At 37.5% G+C, this 24,081-nt stretch overlaps 5 protein-coding genes and 1 long non-coding RNA gene across 7 annotated transcripts; 3 read left to right on the top strand and 3 right to left on the bottom strand.

The window, feature by feature from the left end:
* The first annotated feature begins 190 nt into the window (after positions 1-190).
* Positions 191-22,780, top strand: phr6-4 ((6-4)-photolyase). 2 transcript variants are annotated; one of them, XM_070211684.1, is made up of 3 exons: positions 191-977; positions 1,038-2,025; positions 22,691-22,780. In XM_070211684.1, the coding sequence occupies exons 1-2, from the start codon at positions 311-313 to the stop codon at positions 1,991-1,993; spliced, it is 1,623 nt and encodes a 540-aa protein (XP_070067785.1). In that variant the 5' UTR covers positions 191-310; the 3' UTR covers positions 1,994-2,025; positions 22,691-22,780. The 2 variants fall into 2 exon arrangements, with proteins under 2 accessions (XP_070067785.1, XP_016994124.2); XM_017138635.3 differs by lacking the exon at positions 22,691-22,780 and having other exon boundaries at positions 192-977; positions 1,038-2,319.
* On the top strand, positions 2,523-3,444 carry LOC108055323 (uncharacterized). Its single transcript, XM_017138636.3, has one exon. The coding sequence runs from the start codon at positions 2,660-2,662 to the stop codon at positions 3,308-3,310; it is 651 nt and encodes a 216-aa protein (XP_016994125.2). The 5' UTR covers positions 2,523-2,659; the 3' UTR covers positions 3,311-3,444.
* Sfp38D (Seminal fluid protein 38D) lies at positions 4,637-5,297 on the bottom strand. The gene is made up of 2 exons (XM_017138637.3): positions 5,195-5,297; positions 4,637-5,142 (listed from the first exon to the last, which is right to left on the bottom strand). Exons 1-2 carry the CDS (start codon positions 5,268-5,270, stop codon positions 4,688-4,690), a joined length of 531 nt encoding a protein of 176 aa, XP_016994126.3. The 5' UTR covers positions 5,271-5,297; the 3' UTR covers positions 4,637-4,687.
* On the bottom strand, positions 5,975-6,780 carry LOC108055286 (uncharacterized). The gene is made up of 2 exons (XM_070211689.1): positions 6,657-6,780; positions 5,975-6,605 (listed from the first exon to the last, which is right to left on the bottom strand). Exons 1-2 carry the CDS (start codon positions 6,700-6,702, stop codon positions 6,160-6,162), a joined length of 492 nt encoding a protein of 163 aa, XP_070067790.1. The 5' UTR covers positions 6,703-6,780; the 3' UTR covers positions 5,975-6,159.
* On the bottom strand, positions 8,781-10,386 carry LOC138911997 (uncharacterized). The gene is made up of 3 exons (XR_011417629.1): positions 9,316-10,386; positions 8,997-9,024; positions 8,781-8,938 (listed from the first exon to the last, which is right to left on the bottom strand). It is a non-coding gene; the product is annotated as an uncharacterized lncRNA (long non-coding RNA).
* Positions 19,522-23,526, top strand: LOC108055276 (uncharacterized). The gene is made up of 4 exons (XM_070214127.1): positions 19,522-19,545; positions 22,691-22,846; positions 22,903-23,070; positions 23,140-23,526. The coding sequence occupies exons 1-4, from the start codon at positions 19,522-19,524 to the stop codon at positions 23,293-23,295; spliced, it is 504 nt and encodes a 167-aa protein (XP_070070228.1). The 3' UTR covers positions 23,296-23,526.
* Positions 23,527-24,081: the final 555 nt, after the last annotated feature.

Below are 24,081 nucleotides of genomic sequence, written 5' to 3'. Positions count from 1 at the left end.
TTAGCTTTAAAAATAAATAATTGGATGGACAAGTTTAAAAGATTGTTTACATTTGTTATGCTTAATGTTGAAATACATTGGTAAAATTGAAATTAAAAAACTTTAAATTTAAGGCATTTGCTACTGAATATAACAAATACATCATAAACTGAAACATTTAACAAACAACTAAAACCCTCTGTTTGCAGCGCAGTGTAAATGAGTTCAGAAAAACAAGTTGGCAGGTCTCCTTGAGCGCTTTTGCGTTTGAAATACCTTTTCCGCGTTAAATCCGAATAAGTACCGTTTTAAGTCACGGACACGTGCTGAAATGGATAAAGACAGATCCACTCTGGTCCACTGGTTCCGCAAAGGTCTCCGGGTCCATGACAATCCAGCTCTATCGCAGATTTTCACCGCCGCCAATGCTAAGCCGGGAAAATTCTTCATCCGCCCGATATTCATTTTGGACCCGGGAATTCTCGACTGGATGCAAGTGGGAGCCAATCGATGGCGATTCCTTCAGCAGACGCTGGAGGATTTGGATAAGCAGCTACGAAAACTCGACTCCCGCCTGTTTGTGGTGCGCGGAAAGCCTGCAGAGGTGTTTCCCCGGATCTTCAAGAGCTGGCGCGTAGAACTCCTGACTTTCGAGACGGACATCGAGCCGTATTCGCTGTCCAGAGATGCTGCCGTCCAGAAGTTGGCCAAATTAGAGGGTGTTAGGGTGGAGACCCACTGCTCCCACACGATTTACAACCCGGAATTGGTTATAGCCAAGAATCTTGGCAAGGCTCCCATTACCTATCAAAAGTTTCTGGGCATTGTGGATCAACTCAAGGTACCCAAAGTTCTAGGCTTTCCTGAGAAGCTCAAGATTAAGGTTGTTCCACCTAAAGATGAAGTGGAGCAGAAGGATTCGGCAGCCTACGATTGTCCTACAATGGAGCAATTGGTCAAGAGACCAGAGGAACTGGGACCGAATAAATTTCCGGGAGGTGAATATGTTTAGAATCCTTAAAATAAATGAATATATTATAAATTATTTTCACAACCAGGTGAAACAGAGGCCCTGCGACGTATGGAGGAATCTCTAAAGGATGAACTTTGGGTGGCCCGCTTTGAGAAGCCCAACACGGCACCCAATTCCCTGGAGCCCAGCACTACTGTACTGAGTCCCTATCTAAAGTTTGGATGCCTTAGTGCTCGATTGTTTCATCAAAGGCTCAAGGAGATTCTCAAGCGTCAGACGAAGCACTCGCAGCCTCCCGTTTCGCTAATTGGACAACTTTTGTGGCGGGAATTCTACTACACAGTGGCGGCAGCTGAGCCGAACTTTGACCGGATGCTGGGAAACATTTACTGCCTGCAGATTCCCTGGCAAGAGCAGCCCGATCACCTGGAGGCCTGGACTCATGGACGCACCGGTTATCCCTTCATCGATGCCATTATGCGTCAGCTGCGCCAGGAGGGCTGGATCCACCATTTGGCCCGGCATGCGGTGGCCTGTTTCCTGACACGCGGCGATCTCTGGATCAGCTGGGAGGAGGGGCAGCGCGTGTTCGAGCAGCTACTGCTGGATCAGGACTGGGCCCTCAACGCTGGCAACTGGATGTGGCTCTCGGCGTCCGCCTTCTTTCATCAGTACTTTCGCGTCTACAGCCCGGTGGCGTTTGGCAAGAAGACGGATCCCCAGGGGCACTACATACGGAAGTATGTCCCGGAACTCTCAAAATATCCAGCAGGCTGTATTTATGAGCCCTGGAAAGCCTCGCTGGCCGACCAGAGGGCCTACGGCTGCGTCCTGGGCACAGATTATCCCCACCGGATTGTTAAACACGAAGTGGTGCACAAGGAGAACATCAAGCGAATGGGCGCCGCCTATAAAGTGAATCGGGAGGTGCGCACGGGCAAGGAGGAGCAGTCGTCCTTTGAGGAGAGCACAGAAACCTCCACTTCAGGCAAGCGGAAGGTGCGAAAGGCAGGCGGAAATGCCCCGAAGCGAAAGCGTTGAAATTTATATATGTATGCTTCTTAAAGGACGGGGTATGTAGATATTTATGGTATTCGTTTATTTGTAAATTTAAAACTTAACCAATGTTTAATGTAATATTTTAGTAATGGTATGCTACCCTAATTGGGGTACATTTAGTGTCATAATTAATTTAATTTTGGAATGAATAATAACTAAGTAAAAAAATGCTACATAATACATATATCAATTTCTTATTACATGTATAAATTTTTTTTTAAAATAATAATTTCTTGGACAGCTAATTTGATATATAAATTTCTTGTTAAAATAACCATTTCTCGGACAGCTAATTTGAATGAATATGTTTGGAAATGTATTTATAGTATTCCTAGAAACTTCGTTAAGCTTGAAATAAAATATATTTGGACCAACTTAACTATTGATACATTTATTTGTTTATTTTTTGTCACTCTATATAAGAATTCAAATATCTGGAAACATTTTAGCCTTGGATTTAACTTCTTTCCCAATCGAACTGTGTCAGATGTCTAGCCAATCTGTGAACTTCAGTCATATCTAAAATTTCGGCAACTCAAGACCTTCCAATTTTTGTTTGTAAATAAAGTATTTTTTGTTAAAAATTTTTCTTTACGGTTTTGTGTGACAGGTCTTTAATTTTGAAAATCGAATATATTAACGAAAACCATGTTTCGCAACTTGTCGATGCTGAGAAACAAGCTGGCACTCCAGCGAATTCTGGTTTCCCGCTTGACTTCGCGATCCAAAATGTCCACCGGAGTTACGTGCCTCACAATTAATCGTCCCAGGAACATCGATGGCGTGACGGTGATCGACATTAATATGAATGATATGGCCAAGAATGACGTGGAGTTCAATCGTAATTTCGTCAATTCGCTGACTTCGATGGACCGCCCTCATTTCCAGGAACCGATTCAGTCAGTTGCCACTGATGCGGCTGACTCGCCAACTCCAGAGGATTCGGCTCCAGCGGAGCCTGTTGGCATCCTGCCCCATGGTGCCCCCAGTTCCGTTTTAGGCGTGGACGGAAATCCCATTGTACCCATCGAAATCGATGGCTGGAATCAGGACGAGGAGGATCCCACTGTGCAGAAGAACTCGAAGGACGTGGACATCGGAAATGATGACGAGTACAAGGCCGAGATGGCTCTGCGGGTGCCAGAGATCAGGGAAGCCCAAACCGAATACAAGGGCATCAAGGTGAAGCTGCCGGAGACGGCTAACCAGGATGTGGGCACCTATCGCTTCCGTCGCGACGCCCAGGATCTCAAGGAGGTCGGAGACGACACGCGTCTGGTCCGATTCGACAAGAAGTAGACGAAACATGTTTTTCGTTCAAAATTATATCCACTGTCTTCAAGTGTTTCGAAATTTGTTCAGATCTTCAGGTCGACCTACGCATATGCATAGCATTTTCAATTTCGTAATAAAGTTGACCATTCTAACTTAAATGACAGCTTTAATTTACTAAAACTACCTCAAATATCCGAGCTTCCCTTAAATTCCTAAAGAAAATAAAAATATACCAACTAATATAAAACTAGACTTAAGCTCAATGTAAAAATGTAAATATTTACGGCACAAACGTAGTTTAAGGTCACAGCAGCTATAGTTACTATTAAACACCAAGGTTATAGGCAATTTATAATTTCCTTGTTAACCTGACAATAAATAAATAAATAAAATTTACTAAAACTTAAACCATAAGTATTGATTTATTATAGGTTTTATTAACGAATCTATATTATATGCTTACCATAACTTTAATTGTTTTAATATTCTTATAATATGTATTTAAATATGGGTTAAAAAACCTTTTTTTTACATTATGGTTTTTTAAAAATTGTGATTGACAATGTGCATTCAATGTTTCCCCACATTCGAATTGCTCCACTACAAAACCCTGCCAATTGACCGATCTAGATGCAATAGCTAGCATATGGTTTCGTAATTGCAATATGCGAAATTGCAAAATTTTTCCCCATTCAGTTGATGATTATTATCTGTGGGCCCGATGGTGATGCAGATGGACATGGCCACTAAGAATTGTCAGTTGGCGACCGGTCATGCTTAAATGAAAATCCAACTATAGACCACGACCACTATTTCAACCCACCCAGTCCGCTCTCTATATCACAAAAGATCGTTTTGTGGTCAATGGCAACCGAAACCGGGGCAAAAACACTTCCCATAAATTGCATTAAAAGCGGGCCAGGAGCGAAAACTACTCGTAACAATGCAGCGGACATAAACACGCTGCAAAATGTTTGTAGGCTCTAAACCAAAATTGAATTTGCGGTTTTGCCTGCGGGGGCGTGGCTGTGGGCGGCGGGAGGGACAAGTGTGTGCAGGTGGGGTATTGCAAATAACTGTAAATGAAGCTAAAGTGCGGTCAGCCGAATGGGGGATGCAATAAAAATGGACAGAAGCCCCAGCTCTGAATGAGAGGATGGTGAACAAGATTGGTTATAATCAATATGAACGGTGACAGAAACTCCATGTTTTGAGGTGTATTAAAAAGGAAGTTTTTGTATGCCTGTTAGAAGGTTAGCTCACAGTTTTTATGATAGAATACAAATTTGTACTAATCCTTAATTTAATCTTTATGTTAAATTTATTTAATAAAATAAGGTTGTTGTTTCTCTTTATAGTTTCTTTAATCATATTTATAGTTTTTTAAGATATTGTGTTGGCTTAATAATAACTATATTCATCGTATTCAGAGCTTTCATAACTTTCATTTTCTGGGTCGCATTGTTTCTTATTATGCAAAAGGTTAGCCCGTTTTGTTACATTCGAAAAGTTATATGCCTTTTGAAGAGATTTTTTCTGCCTTCGATAAAACCCAAGACACTTTTTACTTTTCTTTGTGTTTATAACAAGGAGTTTGTTGATTAGATCATCGATCGTTTTGATGCGGTTCCTAATACGATCTTCCAAGTCTTGGCGACGTTCGTTGTAAATATCAAACTGAGCTCGGACTTTAAATTTTTCTTTCATAGGACTCGATTTACTTGCTTTGTCAAGTTTTTTAATCCACTGGGAGAACTCAGTATTTCCAACAGACAAGTGTTTATACTTGTCCACCATATCTTTTACTTGTTTTGTTGCTACTGCATTAAGTTCTTCAAGTGTTTCAGAGCCCAAAACTGAAAAATATATCGTTTCATTGAGTTGCAATGCTGGTTGTTGTGGTCTTACTGTAGCCAATATTTAACATTAGGAATATTGCTATAATCTTCATTCTTCTGATTCTAAAAGCTAACTGAATAAACATTCAATTAGCGTAAGCCTTTATATGCGAAACAAAGCGATTCGAGATGGTATATTATAACGAGCATAAAAAAATCTTAATTTTTAAACAATTATCCACTGTACTAAGTCAATTTAAAGGTTGTAAAACAAAAAATAATTACCACATAACTTGCAGAAAAATAGCATTGTGTTATAGTTTGATTACCCCAATAATTAAAAACTTTTTAATAAAAAATTCAAATCAAAAGTGGTATTATATATTGAATTAAATTTTTATACCCGTTACTCGTAGAGTAAAAGGGTATACTAGATTCGTGCAAAAGTATGTAACAGCTAAAAGGAAGCGTTTCCGACCCCATAAAGTATATATATTCTTGATCAGGGTCACTAGCCGAGTCGATCTAGCCATGTCCGTCTGTCCGTCTGTCTGTCTGTCTGTCTGTCTGTCTGTCTGTCTGTCTGTCTGTCCGTCTGTATGAACGCTGAGATCTCAGAAACTACAAAAGCTAGAAGGTTGAGATTTCCCACACATATTCTTTGGCTTCCTACGCAGCGCAAGTTTATTTTAGCCGAGCGCCACGCCCCCTCTAACGCCCACAATCGCCCACTAACGATTTTAAAATGGGTCCTGCGCCCACATCTTTAAAGATTTCCGAGAAGTATAAATGCAATTTTGTTGTGTATATTTATACCTATCGAAATGTAGAAGACATTTTTCAAATCGGACCATTCATTAAAAAGTTATACGCAATCAAAAATTATATATCTATCTCCCTCGCACTCCCTTTAGCTGAGTTACGATTATTAGTCGGGACACCAACCCGACACAGCGTTCGCACTCCCTTTAGCTGAGTGACGGGTATTAGATAGTCGGGACAACAACCCGACTATAGCGTTCTCTCTTGTTTTAATTAAAGCCAGTTTAAATAGTCGTACTCATCATACTCCTTGACTTTTTTCACCATAAAATTCCTTGGGCATGGAGTACTATTTTCATCGATTTTTGTCCTTTTTCTGGAATTGGAGAATTTGAAGGCCCTTTTAAGTTCACTTTCCTGCATTCGATAAAACTGAACACATTTTGGTCCGCCTCTTCTGTAGATCAATAAATCTGTAACCTTCGATAGACGATCTGTAATTTGATCTTCGAGGCGTTGACGTTCCTTATCGTAAAGGTAAAATTGAGCTACTAATTCCATTTTTCCTTTAATATTCCCAGATTGTCTATTCAGTTCATTGTAGACTTTTTCAATCCACTGAGAGAATTCCGCATTTCCAGTAGACAAGTGTTTATACTTCTTTATAATATTCTGTAGCTCTCGCCTATTTTCTCTCTTGAGAGCTTCATATTCACTTGCTGTAAAATATATATATTGAGATAGAAATATAGAATTCCAACCGGACTTACCATAGCCAAGATTAAATGACACAACTAAAATGATTATGATCTTCATCTTGCTAAGAAGGAATGCCAGCTGATATTGATACTTGGATGGCTTTTATTATACAGATTTGAGTTTAAACAACCAATCGATTTGTAAAGCTTAATGCTTTACAAATTTTCTGCGGCAATAACAAAACAATTAGACATGCTAACAATCATAAGTTTATGAGTTGCTATAACTTTAAAAACTTTCTATATTACCTCCTAGGTTCCAAGTCGCTTTCTGTATTTAGTTTTAACTTTGATCAAAATACAAATAACATTAAATTTGAAATCAATGAATTAAAATAAAATATATTTAAATCAAATGTTAGAATATATGTATACAGAACGTATATATAGAACGTATATATACGTTCTTTGCAAATATTTCGTTTGCTTAAAAATAGTTTAAATAGTCATAATCATCGTCGTCCTCGACCTGAATTACCATTAAATTTCTTGGGCATGGTACACTATTATCTTTGATTTTTTTCCGTTTTATAGCATTTGAGTACTTGAAAGCTCTTTCAAGGTTTCTATACTGCATTTGGTAAAACTGTATACATTTCGGGCCTCCGTTTCCATCAATAATAAGATTTTTGACCTTGGATCTACGATCACCAAGTTTATCTTCGAGGTCTTGACGTTCCCTATCGTAACGCTTAAACTCAATCACCAAGTCCACTTTCTCTCTAAGGTTCATATAATCTCTTTTGATAGCAGCTTGGACTTTCTCAATCCAGTCGGAGAATTCTGCATTTCCATTAGATAGGTGTCCATACTTGTTTAATATGTCTTGAAGGTCCCGTCGATTTTCCCTCTTCAGAGTGTCAGAACTTTCACTTAGGACTGTGAAATATATCATATTGTTGAGATAGAAATCTAGAGGCCCAGTTAAACTCACCATAGCCAAGACTTGCCAATATTAAAATAGCTATTATTTTCATCTTGCTAAAAAGAAACGAAATCTGATACTGGCATATAAAAGATGCTCTTATTTTGTAGATTTAAGCTTATATAACTAATCAATTGGTTAAGCTTAATTCACTAAAACATAGTTATAATGGAAAAAACCTGGTAACTAAATGCAAATCTAATTCTGAAATATTTATTCGGTGACCTACTTAAGCTAGACTACGTATAACTCTGATGAAGAGCTGCCTGATAGGATATGTGTATCAAACTCATCTGCAGCAATATCCCTCCGACATGGAAACGGACACGAATACTCGGGAAAACTCACTGCCGGCAGTTTGCGCCTGGAAATGATGTGGTTGGTTAGTTGCGGTCCATGTGGTGGCCGTTGGTCCTTGCTGCTACTCCTGATGACGCTGGTCATGGAAATGACGACTGCCTGACGGCAAAACTTTTTTCTCTTTTTTCGGACCCAACCGTAAATGTAACTACAGCAGTTAAAGTTAGGCCCTCCGGCAGTAGGTCAGACATCCGACATCCAGACATCAGACGCCAGACCAGTGCGGTTTTTAAATGAAAATGCCCATGCCAAAAGAAGTGCCACCCAGCGGCATTTTGGTAGTTTCAAAAAGGGATTTGCTTTTGAGGGTTATAAGCAGATAAATTTGAATACGTGTGGGGCATGTCTTTTTTTTTATAAAAAAAAACCTTCAAAACGGCACTTTTCATTTAAATTTAATGAATAAATTACTTTTTGGGTTTTTCTTAATGTATCATTTATCAGAAAATGTTAATTTTGTTTTTAATCTTACAACTTAAATTGTTGTACTTATGGTAAGGATTATACACCATTATTAATATATGTTATAAACAATTATTTTGAATAAGTTTGGGTTGGATAATCATAAAGTCAGCCAGTCGAGATGCAATCAAAGCCGTCAGCTTCAAATGGACCGCTCAGCTGCACAGCCACGCCCCTTTCCGACCTGCCCCTCCTCCGACCGGAGGCCATCAACATCATCATTATCATTACCGTTATCATCGTTGGTCGGCCGGCATTTCCGTTGGGCCCGAGAGTTGGCCAAGGGCCATTACAGAAGTTGACCAACTTTTAATACCCGCACTGGCCATGTTGCGCATGTGTAATCCCATTAAAATCCAATAAGTTAAATTATTTCCATTATTATTATGTGAACGCACTTTGTCGCCGTCCGTCCATCAGTTTATCCGCACCCCCTTCCACCCCCTGCACCCTCCACTTTTGTGTCCTGCGTGATAACTGCTCATGTGGGCGTTTATCTCTCGTGTGGCTTTCTGTCCTCCTCTGCTGTTTCCTCTTCACCTCTACACTAAAAAAATGTTTTTTTTTTATATTTTAGAAATATTAGGTTAGGTACAAATATTTACTCGGTTTTTAAATTACTTTTTTATTATCCTGCAAATTTGTGAAACGAATTTACAATTAATTAATTAATTTCAAAAATAAATAACAATGTTTTTAATATTTTAGCTAAAAACTTCTCTATATTTTAGAAAACTATTTTATCAAATTTTAAGTTTTATTTTTCAAATAAAAAGGTATTCCTAATGATTTTGATTTTTATAATGATGTTATATTAGGTCAAAGTTTTTTTGACCAACAATTTTGTTTAGTATTATTTGCATATAAAATTTAAATATATTTTTCAATTTTTTCTATTGTTATTTTTTGTTATTTTAAGTGTACTTTTTGAAATCCGGCAGCAGCACTTTTGACCAATATCTGCAACACTTTAAACTCAGCTGGCTGTTTCTGTTTCATCTTCTGGCCGATGTTCCAGTGTGGTCACGCCCCCAGCCTCCGCCCTCGTGTCCCCTGTTTGTTGGCCATTAAATTGCATTACGTTCGTGCAATCATAATGATTGCCATTGCCATTACCGCTGTTGTTTCCATTGTGTCGAGTAATTTGCGTATATTTTTTAATTACTTGGATGCCGCCTACGAAGCTTAAGAGCCGATGAAATGTCGATGGGACTTAACTTTAATAACACTATGCAGCATCAAAAATTTACCTCGATGGATGCTATATTTTTGGATTCGTTACGAATTCCCAAGTTAAACTGCGTTTTCCAAAAAGTTCCCCGACGCAAGGATTCATAGCAAAAGGACCTCAAAGTTCGAAAAATTGTGAAATTGGCCTACTTTCCAGTGCTCTCAGAGGCAAATGGATGCAAGGTTTGATTCGATGTTAAAGTTTTTTAAAAGATACACTCTTTATCTTTCAAACCCCATACTTAGAATAATTTTAGGATTTTTTTTAAGGCAGAAATAAATTCCAAAAAACATAGTCAAAAAACTAAAAAACTTACAGCTGCGGTAAAAATAGTAGTAGTGTTGCCGCCCTGTGTTTTTAAAAGTTTTTTTGTTGTCACTTTTCTTATCCAATTAGTCTATTAGTACAATTATAATCAATACAATATTACCAGGAGAAGATAAATTACAACAACAAACCTTTAAAAACACAGGGCGGCAACACTACTACTATTTTGACCGCAGCTGTATGCTTTTATGTTTTTTGACTATGTTTTCTAAAATTTGTTTCTCCTTTAATAAAAATCCTAAAATTATTCTAAGTATGGGGTTTGAAAGATAAAGGGTGTATCCTTTAAAAAACTTTAACATCGAATCAAACAATGCATCCGTTTGTCTCTGAGAGCTCTGGAAAGTTGTCCAATTTCAGCATTCTTCGAACTTTGAGGTCCTTTTGCTAAGAATCCTTGCGTCGGGGAACTTTTTAGAAAACGCAGTTTAACTTGGGAATTCGTAACGAATCCAAAAATATAGCATCCATCGAGGTAAATTTAAAAAGCACTAAAAATGCTGCACAGTGTAATAGATTTCATCAATGGAGAAGGTTGAGAAGGTTTCCAGCAACAAGATCTTCATTCTGATATAACAAGCTCACGTCCCACAATCTTAATTTGATATACAAATAAATATAAGAAATCTTTTTAATATTCTTTATAATTTTATGTTTTTGGATCTCATGTTTTAATAGATGTTGGTTTGTTTTGTAAGCTATGTTGACCAGCAAATACAATGTAAGCCCTGAAAGCTGCAAAATACCTAACAAAGATTACAAAGTGGAAACAAGTAAGCCACTTCTTCAAATATCCCAACAAATAGGTATTACATGGAATTGAAAACTTGGCTCGGACCAAGCCCTTTGATAACACGCTTACAATGGCATCGTTAATGGATATCCAGAGCCACTGGACGGATGCAATCACCATCAATATCCAGCAATCAATACTCGATGAGCCAATCGAAGGCAAACCAGACCATAAATGCCAGTGAGCCACTTGAAAGTCATCAAAGCTGTTATCTAATGGAATTCTTAAACTTCTGCCGTCCATTTTGCACTCCCTCTCGGTCTCTCCTTTTATTTTCCCAACCAAAGGGTCCCATAATTAAACATGCAACGCATAATGGAGCTCTAATGGCTAATGAATGGGGTGGGATTGGGTGGTTTGGGGGGTTTGCGGGGTTGGAAAGGGGATGGAGATGAAATGCAAGATGCCAGGCGGTGTAAAATTTGCATTTTTCCCCGTTCTGCCCCTCTGTCCCTCCCGTCGTGCCAATGGAATTGAAAACAAGAGAGAACGCTATAGTCGGGTTGTTGTCCCGACTATCTAATACCCGTCACTCAGCTAAAGGGAGTGCGAACGCTGTGTCGGGTTGGTGTCCCGACTAATAATCGTAACTCAGCTAAAGGGAGTGCGAGGGAGATAGATATATAATTTTTGATTGCGTATAACTTTTTAATGAATGGTCCGATTTGAAAAATGTCTTCTACATTTCGATAGGTATAAATATACACAACAAAATTGCATTTATACTTCTCGGAAATCTTTGAAGATGTGGGCGCAGGACCCATTTTAAAATCGTTAGTGGGCGATTGTGGGCGTTAGAGGGGGCGTGGCGCTCGGCTAAAATAAACTTGCGCTGCGTAGGAAGCCAAAGAATATGTGTGGGAAATCTCAACCTTCTAGCTTTTGTAGTTTCTGAGATCTCAGCGTTCATACAGACGGACAGACAGACAGACAGACAGACAGACAGACAGACAGACAGACAGACGGACAGACGGACAGACGGACAGACGGACATGGCTAGATCGACTCGGCTAGTGACCCTGATCAAGAATATATATACTTTATGGGGTCGGAAACGCTTCCTTCTAGCTGTTACATACTTTTGCACGAATCTAGTATACCCTTTTACTCTACGAGTAACGGGTATAATTAACTCATTAAACTCGACGGCGGCCAACGCGTCGTATACGTAACGCGCCAAGATCTCGCCAAAGATTAATGATTTTCCAAGTGACAGAGAGGAAGGTGAAGAGGTGGAAACCGTGAGATATAGATCTCCCCGTTTGGCGAGAATTTCCATGCAATTATTTTCATATCAACTTCAATGCGCCGTGAAAAGTCTCGCGCTGAGGACGAGAGGACGAGAAGGACAGCAATGAAAAACCGATTTGCTGTTGTGACAATTGTAATTTTTCACTCGCTTGGTTTCATTGTCCGAGTTAAACTGATGGTGCCACTGGCAGTGCCACTGACACGGCCACAGCCACTTCCTCAGTTCCTCAGATAATCAGAGGTTCCACGCAGGGCTCTTCCTTCTCTGAATTTCATTTAAATGATTACGGTTTTTCATTTCCCCTTCGCAGTTGGCTTTTGTGTGTTTCTGTTTTTGTGTCTCCGGCCATCGGCGACCATCACGTGAGGCATAAATTTTTCATCGAGCCGACCCACCGTCTTTTGGGTATATTTTGCACTCCATTGGCAGTTGGTGTCATTTGGAGGGGGAAGGGGGATGACCAATTGGTTTTATGATCCATTCCGGCACACTTATTGCCTCCTGTTTATGCTGGCGAATTCTCTTTTACGAGCCCCTTTCATTTCTCTTCATTTTGTTAATCAATTTCTGTTTGTATATTGGTGGGAGACAGGCCTAAATCAACATTGCTGTTTAAGCATTTAAAGAAATTTATATAAAATGGAATTTAAAAATTTTAAAGGCAGATGTCAAGATATTTTTGGTCCCAAGATATATTTGCCACTAAAAAAGGAAATTTTTTAAAGGAATTTTAAATTTTCTCCAAACTAATTTCATTGTTTTTAATAATTTTGCCAAGTAAAGAAGAAATTAAATACTTAATTTAATTGTTTAAGCCTTGGTTTCCTTTTTAAACTTGCCAAATTGCATTTCGTCTAAAATTGCTGACCACAAATGGAACAATTAAGCTAATATATTCCTTTAAACATTCGCCATATATTTGCTAAAGTTTGGCTTTAAAATCTAGCTCATATATATTTTTGCTTTGCGGTTTGCCCGAAAACTCGGCGCATGTCAATTATGCAAATTCATTTTTCGCCCATATATCCTCAACGAAATGGTCCCAAATGTTCCGAAACGTTTTTATAAATTCATTAGAAAATAAGTTTTACTAAGGCCCCTTGTCCCCCGGATTTTATACCTCCTGCTCAGACAAAATGTACGCCTAATGTGATTTCCTTTTCGGCAACTAACTAACTAAAACAAAAATAGTTGCAAACTACAAAATGATAAGTTAAAAGTTTAGTTAGATTAGGCTAAAGTGTTGCTGGGGAGAGAAAAAATACAGAAAAATGGTTGCTCAAAAGTTGTGGAATTTAAAAAAGGTTAAATTTTTAAACGGGAAGTAAAATAATAAGATACTGAGAAATTAATTGGAATTTTTAACAAGTTGATTGAGATAAAATATTATTTATTTTGTGACACATCTTGATCATTAAAATTCATTTGGCAAATTTAGGGGCTGCAAATTTAGACAAGGCCAAATCGGAAATATAATTTAAAAGTAAATTTCAATTACCGAGCGGAGGGCATTTATAAGTTATGAGCAGGATTCGTGACCGCACCGCAGACACGATACAAAAGTAAATGCAACATTTTTCGAAATATCAGCTATTCCCCCGTAAGGTCGCAGCTATTTTGTTGCCATTTCTGAACGACCGCAAGCCAGTCCCTAAACATTGGCCCAAGGACTAAGAGGACTGAGAGGACCAAAGGACCAAAAGACCAAAGACCGGTCCCGGTGATGGGGCACTGAGTAATATTTATTATCACAAAACATTTGTGCAAATGTCCTGCTCGCATAAGCAACGACGTTGTCGGCCAGTCCTTGGAGAACATTTATCTTATTATCTTTGCATATAGCGGCGGCAGCAACAACAGCAACAAAGGCAACAATGTCGCATAAATAAGACTCAGCGCGGCAACAACAATGCGATGATGAGCAACATTAGGCAAGGACAAACAGTGCCAGAGCCAGGACGAAGGATTCAGCAGGGCTCAGGGAAAAACCAAAAGTCAAGTCAAGCCAACAGACCGCAGAGACAACAACAGCAACACAATGCCACTACCAGGGGCAGAAAGTTGAAATTTTTGGCAAAAGCCTTGCCAACATGACAGTCAAGGAGCGATGGGGAAACAGGCCGCAAAAGTTGCTCATACGCCCCGTGTTTCCAAAAAATAAACCCCCTCCCTCCCCCCACCATTCTGTATTTGATTTCGTTTGTTTTGCCCAACAAACCCACACACACACATGGTAACTGCCTTTGGAAAATTTTTTAATTGATTAAAGCCGCATTTGCATTGCGGCTTACAAGAAGCTTAACAATTTGCGTGTACCCCCATATTATTTTTGAGGCTTTCGCCTTTATTTCATTTTATTTTATTTTATTTTTGCTTGCTGTTTACTCTTGCAAAAAGTCGCAATTGAATTTGTTGTTACGTTTGCCTTTTGCATTTGCCATTTTTGGCCAATGCAACTATGGTAATTAAAAATATACCCTAAGCGAATGGCATTTGCTGCAGCACAAAAATTGTAAATGAAATATTTACACAATTCCTAAAGTGATATTGTTAAGCTCGTGGGGGATTATTTGGCTGGAAATACTTGTCGGTTTTTGGGAAATACATGTACCTATATTTGATATGCAATATTGTAAATGTGTTTGCGGCATCTGAAAAATATATTTTGGGTTGTTAGATATTTCGTAAAAATTTGTAGTACCTTTTTTCTGTAACGGCTTTGTTTACAAATTCCCTACCTTCAAAAAATAATTCAAATTGCTTAAAGTCCCATGTTTTATAAGTTTCATTCAAAATTCATTTTGATACCAAAATAACGAATTAAGAAAAGCCACATTTTGGTGTATTTTATTAATATTTTTTTTACGTTTTGGAGTTAAAAGAAAAAGTCAGTTGTACGTTAGCCATCTGCTTAAACAAGTTTTTCATCAAATACTGTGACATTTTTTGAGCCAAAACAACATTGAAGGATGAGGTGAAGAAAAGGACTAAACAAATGGCTTCCAAATTGCCCACGGGGATTGCAGCTAAGGAGAGCCCGACTGAGAGTGGAGCACTCTCCTGGGTTCCTTTGGCCGGGCCTAAGCCAATCTGCTGCAAATGGAAAAATAATAAAATCAAAAGGCCAAAAAGCAAAGCAAAGCCAGAGCAAACTGAAACACCAAAAAAAAGGCGAGTCGATGGGGCAAACGGAAAGTTTCGCAATAAGCCAAACGAAAAACTTGGACTCATAACACAGGAACACAAAATTAAACTTTGTGAAATTTCCACGAACCATTTCAAGTTTTCCATGATGTTTGGGTGCTCCTGAGTAAAAGTCCCATACAAAATTATTTTCCATCACCTACAGGTTCCGCGGTATAGCTAAGAATACAAAAAACCGATGTTTGCCGACATTTTGAATTACGTGGCCTATATAATTGGACCAACCTTTATTATTTTCGGTAGGACCTACTCTCAATACATCAAGGCATTCCTAAAAAATAGTCCCCATTGTGAACCATTGCCCATGTCTTTGGAATTCGACGCCAAAGTTGAAAATCCCAAAATTGTAGAGATTTTTCTGATGGAAAAACAATTCTGAGGATTAAATCTTGAATGGAAGTAATTTTAACTATTCATTGTATCTATTGTTCATTGTATGCTTTAATTTCGGTTTAAAGCGTTTTCATGAGAACATTTTATTGGATTTCTTATACTAATAAAACCGTTTTTTTTATTTCATTATCTACTCCTAAATGTTGTCAAATTTTAAAAAAGTCAAGGCATCCTACAGAATGGGAGTAAACATTTACATTTCTCTGTGTATGTTCAGTGAACGTATTTTAGTTTCTTAGTTTTAGAGGTTGCCATGACTTATTCAAAATTTGACAACATTTAGGAGTAGATAATGAAATAAAAAAATCGGTTTTATTAGTATAAGAAATCCAATAAAATGTTCTCATGAAAACGCTGTAAACCGAAATTAAAGCATACAATGAACAATAGATACAATTAATAGTTAAAATTACTTCCATTCAAGATTTAATCCTCAGAATTGTTTTTCCATCAGAAAAATCTCTACAATTTTGGGATTTTCAACTTTGGCGTCGAATTCCAAAGACATGGGCAATGGTTCACAATGGGGACTATTTTTTAGGAATGCCTTGATGTATTGAGAGTAGGTCCTACCGAAAATAATAAAGGTTGGTCCAATTATATAGGCCACGTAATTCAAAATGTCGGCAAACATCGGTTTTTTGTATTCTTAGCTATACCGCGGAACCTGTAGGTGATGGAAAATAATTTTGTATGGGACTTTTACTCAGGAGCACCCAAATATCATGGAAAACTTGAAATGGTTCGTGGAAATTTTTGGCTGTGTACCTGTGTAATCAGGCGGTAAAGGTCGGCCAATTTCTTGTGGCTGCTAGTGATTTTGGGCCGGAAAATGGATCCAGAAAATTGAAGGGTGCGGTAGGGAAATAGAATGTATTTTGCTTTACGATTTGCATTGATTTCTCCAAACCTCTGACTTGATTTCCAATAACAAAAAGTATGTACCTAATGTTGATTTGAAATAGTCCTAATGCTACTTTTTAATTTACTTGTTTAATATGGGTCTAAATATATTTTTATGCTTTAAAATGTAAGACAGCAATTTAATCAGCGTGCGAGTGTCCTGGCAATATTTATGCAATCCTAAAACCTCGGAGCAGCTACAAAAACACCGTCAGCTATGGTAAAATAAACAAAATAGAGAGGACAGGTCGTCCGCATGTAAAACATACAAAACATTTGGCCATTTTTATCAGCGTTTCTGCTTACATTATTATCATTTCTGTTGTGGCGTCATTTTACTAGATAAGTTTTCGGTTTTTGTTGTTTTTCAATATTCGCTGTGGTCGCTGCAGTTATATTATATTCGCTATGTCTGCTGTTATAACAGAGGTTGTTTGAGGTTGTCGCTTTATGAAAAGGGGTTAAGTAGAACATTGGAGTAATTTTTTTTACGTTCAATATCAACCTCACATTATTGAAATATTTCATATTATAGGTTGTCAAAAAATAAACAATTAATAAAATAAATTCAATAGTCCATGTAGCATTTAACTGGGAAAATTTAATTGTTTTAATTAAAATGTTTGATTTGGAATTTAAACTATAAAACGATTTATAATTACTTAATTTTTTTATTTCTTTAGATAGTTAAAACAATTTTTTCTAGAAAATTAAGAATATTACTTTTTGTATTTTTGTTTTCTTGATTTTGTATTTTTTTTAAACTTTTGCTGTTGCTGCGTCGATTTTTGCTCTGCCATTTGAACAATTTCCGTTGTCAGATGTGTGTTTTGTGTCTGGTTCGCTTCGCTACTAATTTTTGCCGCATGCTCATGGACCAAAAAATTGCTGTTCCCATTGCCAATCGCGAAAGCCACGCCTTCTGCATCTCTGCCCCTCTTGGCCCCCTGGCGTACGCGGCGTATGCGTGTTAGCCAACTTGTCGCTGTTGTTCCTGTGGGTTTTGTTGTCTGACAGTTGGCAGGAAAAATATTAACGATGCCACAACGCTTTTAAAACACACATACCCACGTCTATATAGTTGTTCCTTTTTTTCCGTGTTTGGTGCAAAATATTTACTATACTTTAACCGGTATTCTCGGTTGGTTATGTTCCTGTTTTTTCCGTTGTCGTTCGCACAGTTTTCAACTATTTTCGTAATTGCGGCGAATTGTCGCTGCCATTAGTTTTCCCTTACTATTTTTTTATTCAGTATTTATGGCTCTTTCTTTTTCTACTTATTTATGTATTTAGTTGAAGATAACAATGTTTAAAGGATTTATGAATTTATTTTCAGTTTTTAAATAGTAATTTAATGCTGTTGTGGAGTCTTGCCTATTAAGTTTATACATAAATTCACGTTCCTGTTTTCTTAGCCACCAAAATTTGCAGTCAGTTGTGGGTTTACTCAATAACCAATGAAAATGATGATGAAATATTGGGAGTTTCCCAAATTCGGTTTGTGGCATATCTACCATCCTCCGGGCGTAATTGAAATTCCATCGTTCTACCGATAAGGGAGAACTGGACCATCAACGGACGTTGGGGAAATGCATGATAAGTTCTTCTGACACGGCCAATCATTTGGCCACGACTCGAATCCCCCCTTCATTTTCCCTTTGAATCTCCGTCGCCACCGCCGCATTTCTACGTGTTTCGCGTTGCAATTTTCAGCTGAGCTCATGTGCAAACGAGCAATTTTCGTCAGCCCGAAAGAAGAAACTTCGATGCTGTTTGAGTTTGATTTTGAGCTGCCGATGCAGCTTGCCTTCAATCAGCAAAGCTGATCGACAATTGAATGAAATGCGATTTGTGCCAACGAAAAGGGTCTGGACCCTCATTCTTCCATCCTCACAGGCTTTGCTTATTAATTTTCCAAGTAGGGCAAGGGCATTGGAGCCTAATTGGTCTCGTTTTAATAAGAGATTGTGAGCCATTTTCACTGCACAGAAAGAAACTTTTTTGGAAAGTTTTCATTTTCGATTTAATGTTAATATTGATAACATGATTTTGTATATATACAAAATCAAAGAAGTCAAATATTCCAATAAAATAAAAAATTATGAATTAAAAAGAAATTTAAAAAAAATCTCAACACATTTTTTTAAGTTCTGTAATTTGTTTTATTTCATTAAATAAATATTATTACCATTAAATATAAATTTTTAATAATTTTATTTTTATAGATTATATTTAAAATTTCCCTTCAGTAGAATGCTAATTATTTCCCGCGGTGTAGGGGCCAACGTAAATCGATTCCAGAAATTGAATGAAGCATTCGCTTCGCATTATTTGGATGGCAGATAGCTTGGGCATTGCGCAGTTGGTCTGGTGTATCCAATGAAACTCCATTTCACCCAATGGCTGGTCATCCTGTTGTTCTGCGGCTGTGTAGCCTCCATGGCCGACAAGAAGAAGCTGCGATGCACTTGGCAAACGCAGGCAAAGTGTGTCCATTGGAAGGGTAAAAATATTTGCGCCTGTCGGCCCATTTATCTGAACAAAACCTTCCGCGATTGTCCGCCCACTATGAAATATTTCTGTAAAGAAGTGGCTCATGGTCCCGACTGTAGATGCTATCGCGTGGGATAAGTGTTGAGAGATAGCATTTTAAGGGGTTTTAAATTTTAAAATTACTACCATTGTTATTTAGCATAACATATAATAAAACCAATTAAAGTTCTTAGAGCTGAACTAAAAATCGTTAGCAGTTGTATAAAAGCTCAAAAATATATAAGATACTATCAAAATTTTTACCTACCTACCTACCATCAAAATTTAATCAAAAACAAAAAAATATTGCTTTTAAATTCTTAAAAAAATATCTCCCATTTGACACGCTTTCTGCAGCATTCGATCCAGCTGCTTGTTTGCATTTGGTTTTTGTATAGTTACTTGTTGGTTTAGCCGGATCGGAATGCGATCGTTTCTTCTGCTGTTCCTCCTGGGATTTTGGTGCTATTTAACCTTGGCCGAGAAACCCTTAAAATGCACCTGGTGGGAGCAACACAAGTGTGTCTTCTACCAGGGAAGGTTAATTTGCCGATGTCGCCCAATCACCGAAAAGGACAAACGCTTTTGTCCCAAAGGAATGATTTACGAATGCAGGCAATTCCAGTTTGGTCCCGATTGCAGATGTTATCGAGACAAGCACGTTCCAATCAAAAATCAATTTTTGTAATTCTAAGAAGGATTAAGTAAAATTTTTACAGTTTTCATAAATAACATGAATTTGTACGTTTTTTATAAAAATATTAATATATTAAAAATATTAAAAATAGCAGATTTATTCTAAAAAATCTACTAAAATCAAGTTTCTAGATAACGAATCAGAAACAAACATTCATTCTCGTTTAAAATATTTAGCACACATTTTATTACATTCCGCAGTTAAAGGTTGGGTTGCTTATGTTTGCCAGTCGATTGGTAAAAGTTTTAATTTATTTAGTTCAGCACTAGAATTCAATTATGCCGGTCTGCATCCTAAAGTTCTTATCTCCCCTGGGCTCTTTTCACATCTCTGTATTTTTCTCCACCCACGTACTTTTCGAAATGTTAAAGCTCTCGCATTACGCATACGCCGCGTGGGCTGTTTTCCATGTGCGTGTGTGTGGCTTTTGTCGGTGCTTGCGTGGGTGTATGCGTTATTGTTATGGCTTGCGATGCGGTTCATTTGGTTAATGCACCTCATCTGGGTCAGCCTATTATTCACGGTTGCATTGTATAATGACAATTCCTCCGAGTGGTGTGCCCGTGTGTGTGGGTGTTGGTGCATCTGTGTGGGAAATGCATATGTGTATGGGTTACAGATTCCAATGTATGCGTTCCTTTGTTACCCGCAAGGCTTTTTGTTTTGTGAAAACTAAGCCATCGATGATGGCTTCGCAGTCGAAATAATGAGGCACCCATCTGGAATTTAAGCCTTTTTTGACCAGGTCTCAAAATTTCCATTGACGGTAGATGACAATGGGTGTTGGATGTTCCTCATTTTTTGAATTTACTGCATTTTTAATTTTAGTTGATACACTTTTCTATTTGTAATTTAAAGCAAGTCCTTCAAATTGTAGAAATTAAAAAGGTACTTTAAAATCCATTAGTTTATCAGGATAAGCCAGGATAAAATCCCATCACTATCACAAAACATAAAGATTTTTTTAAGAACAGTATATATTTAAAACAATTTAGGTCAAGGGATTTTTGTTGCGTCCGTGATCCCTAAGATTAATTTAAGAATTGTAAAAAAATTTAATTTGATGAAATAATGGTAACTTAGGTCGTTTGAAATTTTGTTCTCTCTTAAGATAATAAAAGTTTGCTGAGTAAATAATTATCTTTCTGAAATATTAAAAAGAACGACCAAGAAAATGGAAATGAATTTAAAATAACTATTAAAATAATAATTAATTGGGTCGTTTGCCCGCTGAAGGGTACATCTCTTTGCTTCTGTTGGTGGCACCTTATATGCATTTTCCCCTGCATCAAGCTCGTATATCGTGGTTTATGAATGCGAGTGCGAGCGGGGGCCATTCTGTTAATGAAATTTTCGTGGCCGTGTGCATGGAAAAAAGTGCTTTCAATAAATAAAATGCAGGGCCAGTGGTCGAGTGCTTGAGCATAATTATGCGTTAAAAAATTACAATAATTTTTAATTAACATAGCGAGCGGGCAGAGCTTGCGACCAGGTAAATGGAAGAAAAACAAACGAGCGAGCTATTTATAATTGCGCGTTATGCAAATGCAATAGCTTCAAGGAAAAGAATAAAAGATTGCGGAAAATTGAGAGAAAAAATTATTTAATGGATAAGTACAGTTAAATTAAATGTGTGGCTTAAATATATTTTCTATACAAATTAAACAAAACAAATGGGAAAACTGAGTGAGGAAAAGGGATTCACCATTTGGGATTTGGCCGAGATTGCAGTTGCTTGAGGATTGCATTTCCACCACTCAAGAGTCCCTTTTCCTTTTGCTCAATTGTCAAGGAGCACTTTCGAGGCTGCCACGCCCCTCACTAATTTTATCTATTTCTTGCACTTTGGCCAAAAAGCAATTGTCTTAGACAACGTTTCATCATCAAGGCAGACGTCGCCGCCCTCAAGTGGAAAAGGGAGGTGGAAAAGCGAGGTGGTGGGCGGAAAATACGGAGTGGTGAGGGGTCGGGTGAAGGGCACTTGAGCTTGAGCTTGTTGAAAATCAATTTCTTGCATCATTGTTTGCCAAGTGAAGTGCACTGGAAAATTTCTTCGTAGCCAACAGAGCAGCACTCCTCATTCTCCCCAACTCACTTGGATTTCTCCTCTGGCTGTGTTAAAAATCAACGTCATATTGATGCATCGAGTGCAAAGCCAAATGAAAGCAATTAAGCTGCTCAACTTTTCGATTCCGTCTACAGAAGGGCTTATCTGGAATGGGGGTTTGGTGAAATGGGCTGAAAAAGGTGTTGGTAACCCCACCTGAAAGATTCATTTTCCTTTGCCTGATTACTTTTGGTCAATTGCCGTCGTTGTTGCTTTGCTCCAAAAGCGTCCTGCATCAAAGTTGGCTCTAACGAATCGTAATAAAGGAATTAGCCAGGGAAAAATTCCTCGTCATGTGAAGCTGTGAGGTTTCTGATTTGCATTCACTTCAACAATACCTGATATAGTCGGGGTCAAGAAAATTGGGAAAAGGCTAAGGGACAACCGAACGTGCTTTAGACCCAGCATTTAAAAATTGTATATTTTTTTATACTCTTCAAAAGGGTTTAAATACTCAAATAAATAACACGTTTGGTAGTTTAGTTTTCGTAGACTGACCAATAATGAAATTCGTTACGATTGTACCAAAAAACTACGACATATCTGGTATACAATTTTTTGACTTTTATAATATGGATCTGTTATATGGATCATCAAACTCATCAAGCTGATTTTTTGCTCATTTATTTAGATTATACATGGGAATTAACGTACCGGTGATTTAATAGATAGAGCTATTATTGCCAAACCTAAATTTGTTATAACTCATTGGCAACGAAACCGAGCATATTCGAAAATGGTTATTCGTCTTCGTCTTGTTCAATTTATAATTTTATTTTGTTTTATTAAACAAGTAAGAAACATTTTATTATTAATTCCCTTATGTATAATACTTACAACGTACTTAAACGATTTTGCAGATTATATCAAGAGTGGAGTTTACAAACGTTAAATGCACTTCCCACGACCCTGAGTTCGCCAACTTTGACTATTGCTTGCTAAAATCAGTGAATCGTACATATAAATACCTTTCCTTAAAGGTGAATTTGGTAAAAAAGCCTATTACCAAAATAAAAGTGTGTAAATGCTTAAACAAAAAGTATTTGATCTAATTAATCTGTTGTCGTTTTAGGTCAACGTAGCATTATTTCAGCGTTTAAATGGCTATAAGCCGTTTCTCTATAACGTTACAGTAGACGCCTGCAAATTTTTGAAAAATCAAAAATCGAATCCCGTTGCTACTTACATTTATAGTTTCTTCAAAAGTCACTCCAATATGAATCATACTTGTCCCTTTGATGTGAGTACACCGCTTTAATTATTTTTTATATGGATACCTCACATACCTTTTATAATTATTTGCTTTCAGCACGATATTATTTTGGAAAGGCTTAATACCAATTTTCTTAATATGCAAGTAACAGATGTTCTTCCAGTTCCTCACGGCGACTATCTTTTTCATTCCAACTGGTTTGCTTATGATATTAACCGTGCTACTGTAAACGTATATGTCACAATATCTTAGTGCTTTATGTTTTTAATGTGTAATAGAATTCTAAAATTTTGGGTATTTTACCAATTTATTAATTTACTAAATATTAGTAACAAATCCAGTATTATCACTAAATTAGAACTTGCGATTAATAGGTATACATTTAAGATGCAGCACACTGTTGGAATGAGATAATAATTTGTATTAAAATCAGAAATATAATGATTTGGAGACAATGGATCATGTAATTATATTTATACCCTTTCAAAGTTTATTTTTTTATATTATATCCTATAGTTCCCTTAGAAATTAGCGAAAAACTAAAATAACAATGGGTTTAGCTGAAAAGGCAGCTAGTTTCTTTTCTTATCTTGGGTTAATTGGAATATAAATATACCCTTTTAATTATATAACCTATCGCACTCTTATGCTTTTTCATGGCTCTAATGCTAAAGATCGTTCGGGTAAGAGTATCCTATCTCCCGTTATACAGCTTATCATTTCTCCTTTGCTGCTATTGTTATTGCTGGCACCGCCATTCATTTCGTTGCACTAATTTGAGGAACACAAGCGCCAATTTCTTTTCGGGAAACAAGCGAACGGACAAATTTGCTCTAGACATCCTGTTTCCAGTGCCTTCTTCTTCGTCCTGGGCGAAAAAGTTGTAATTCTATTTTCGAAATTCGTTTAGTCCTCTGTTTGCGCAAGAATCCGTTATTTTCTTTGTGTGCCGAGCCCCTACCAAAAGACCCGTCCCTGTCACCCGAAAACACGAAATGAAGTTGCAAACTTTTCACTCTTTACTCATTTTTGTTTCTT

This window comes from Drosophila takahashii, chromosome 2L, assembly GCF_030179915.1.
Source record: "Drosophila takahashii strain IR98-3 E-12201 chromosome 2L, DtakHiC1v2, whole genome shotgun sequence".
NCBI classification, from domain to species: Eukaryota; Metazoa; Arthropoda; class Insecta; order Diptera; family Drosophilidae; genus Drosophila; species Drosophila takahashii.
Note: the sequence above shows the minus strand (reverse complement) of the source record. Positions and strands in the feature narration are given on the sequence as shown.

Excerpts from the sequence above, each read along its gene's own strand:
- phr6-4 (XM_070211684.1), top strand. The coding sequence starts at position 311 with ATGGATAAAGACAGATCCACTCTGGTCCACTGGTTCCGCAAAGGTCTC. Across the intron at positions 978-1,037 it reads ACCGAATAAATTTCCGGGAG|GTGAAACAGAGGCCCTGCGA; the intron begins GTGAATATGTTT and ends TTTCACAACCAG.
- LOC108055323 (XM_017138636.3), top strand. The coding sequence starts at position 2,660 with ATGTTTCGCAACTTGTCGATGCTGAGAAACAAGCTGGCACTCCAGCGA.
- Sfp38D (XM_017138637.3), bottom strand. The coding sequence starts at position 5,270 with ATGTTTATTCAGTTAGCTTTTAGAATCAGAAGAATGAAGATTATAGCA. Across the intron at positions 5,143-5,194 it reads AATGTTAAATATTGGCTACA|TTTTGGGCTCTGAAACACTT; the intron begins GTAAGACCACAA and ends TATATTTTTCAG.
- LOC108055286 (XM_070211689.1), bottom strand. The coding sequence starts at position 6,702 with ATGAAGATCATAATCATTTTAGTTGTGTCATTTAATCTTGGCTATG. Across the intron at positions 6,606-6,656 it reads GTCATTTAATCTTGGCTATG|CAAGTGAATATGAAGCTCTC; the intron begins GTAAGTCCGGTT and ends TATATTTTACAG.
- LOC108055276 (XM_070214127.1), top strand. The coding sequence starts at position 19,522 with ATGCACCTGGTGGGAGCAACACAA. Across the intron at positions 19,546-22,690 it reads ACCTGGTGGGAGCAACACAA|ATTATATCAAGAGTGGAGTT; the intron begins GTGTGTCTTCTA and ends ACGATTTTGCAG. Across the intron at positions 22,847-22,902 it reads AGCCTATTACCAAAATAAAA|GTCAACGTAGCATTATTTCA; the intron begins GTGTGTAAATGC and ends TTGTCGTTTTAG.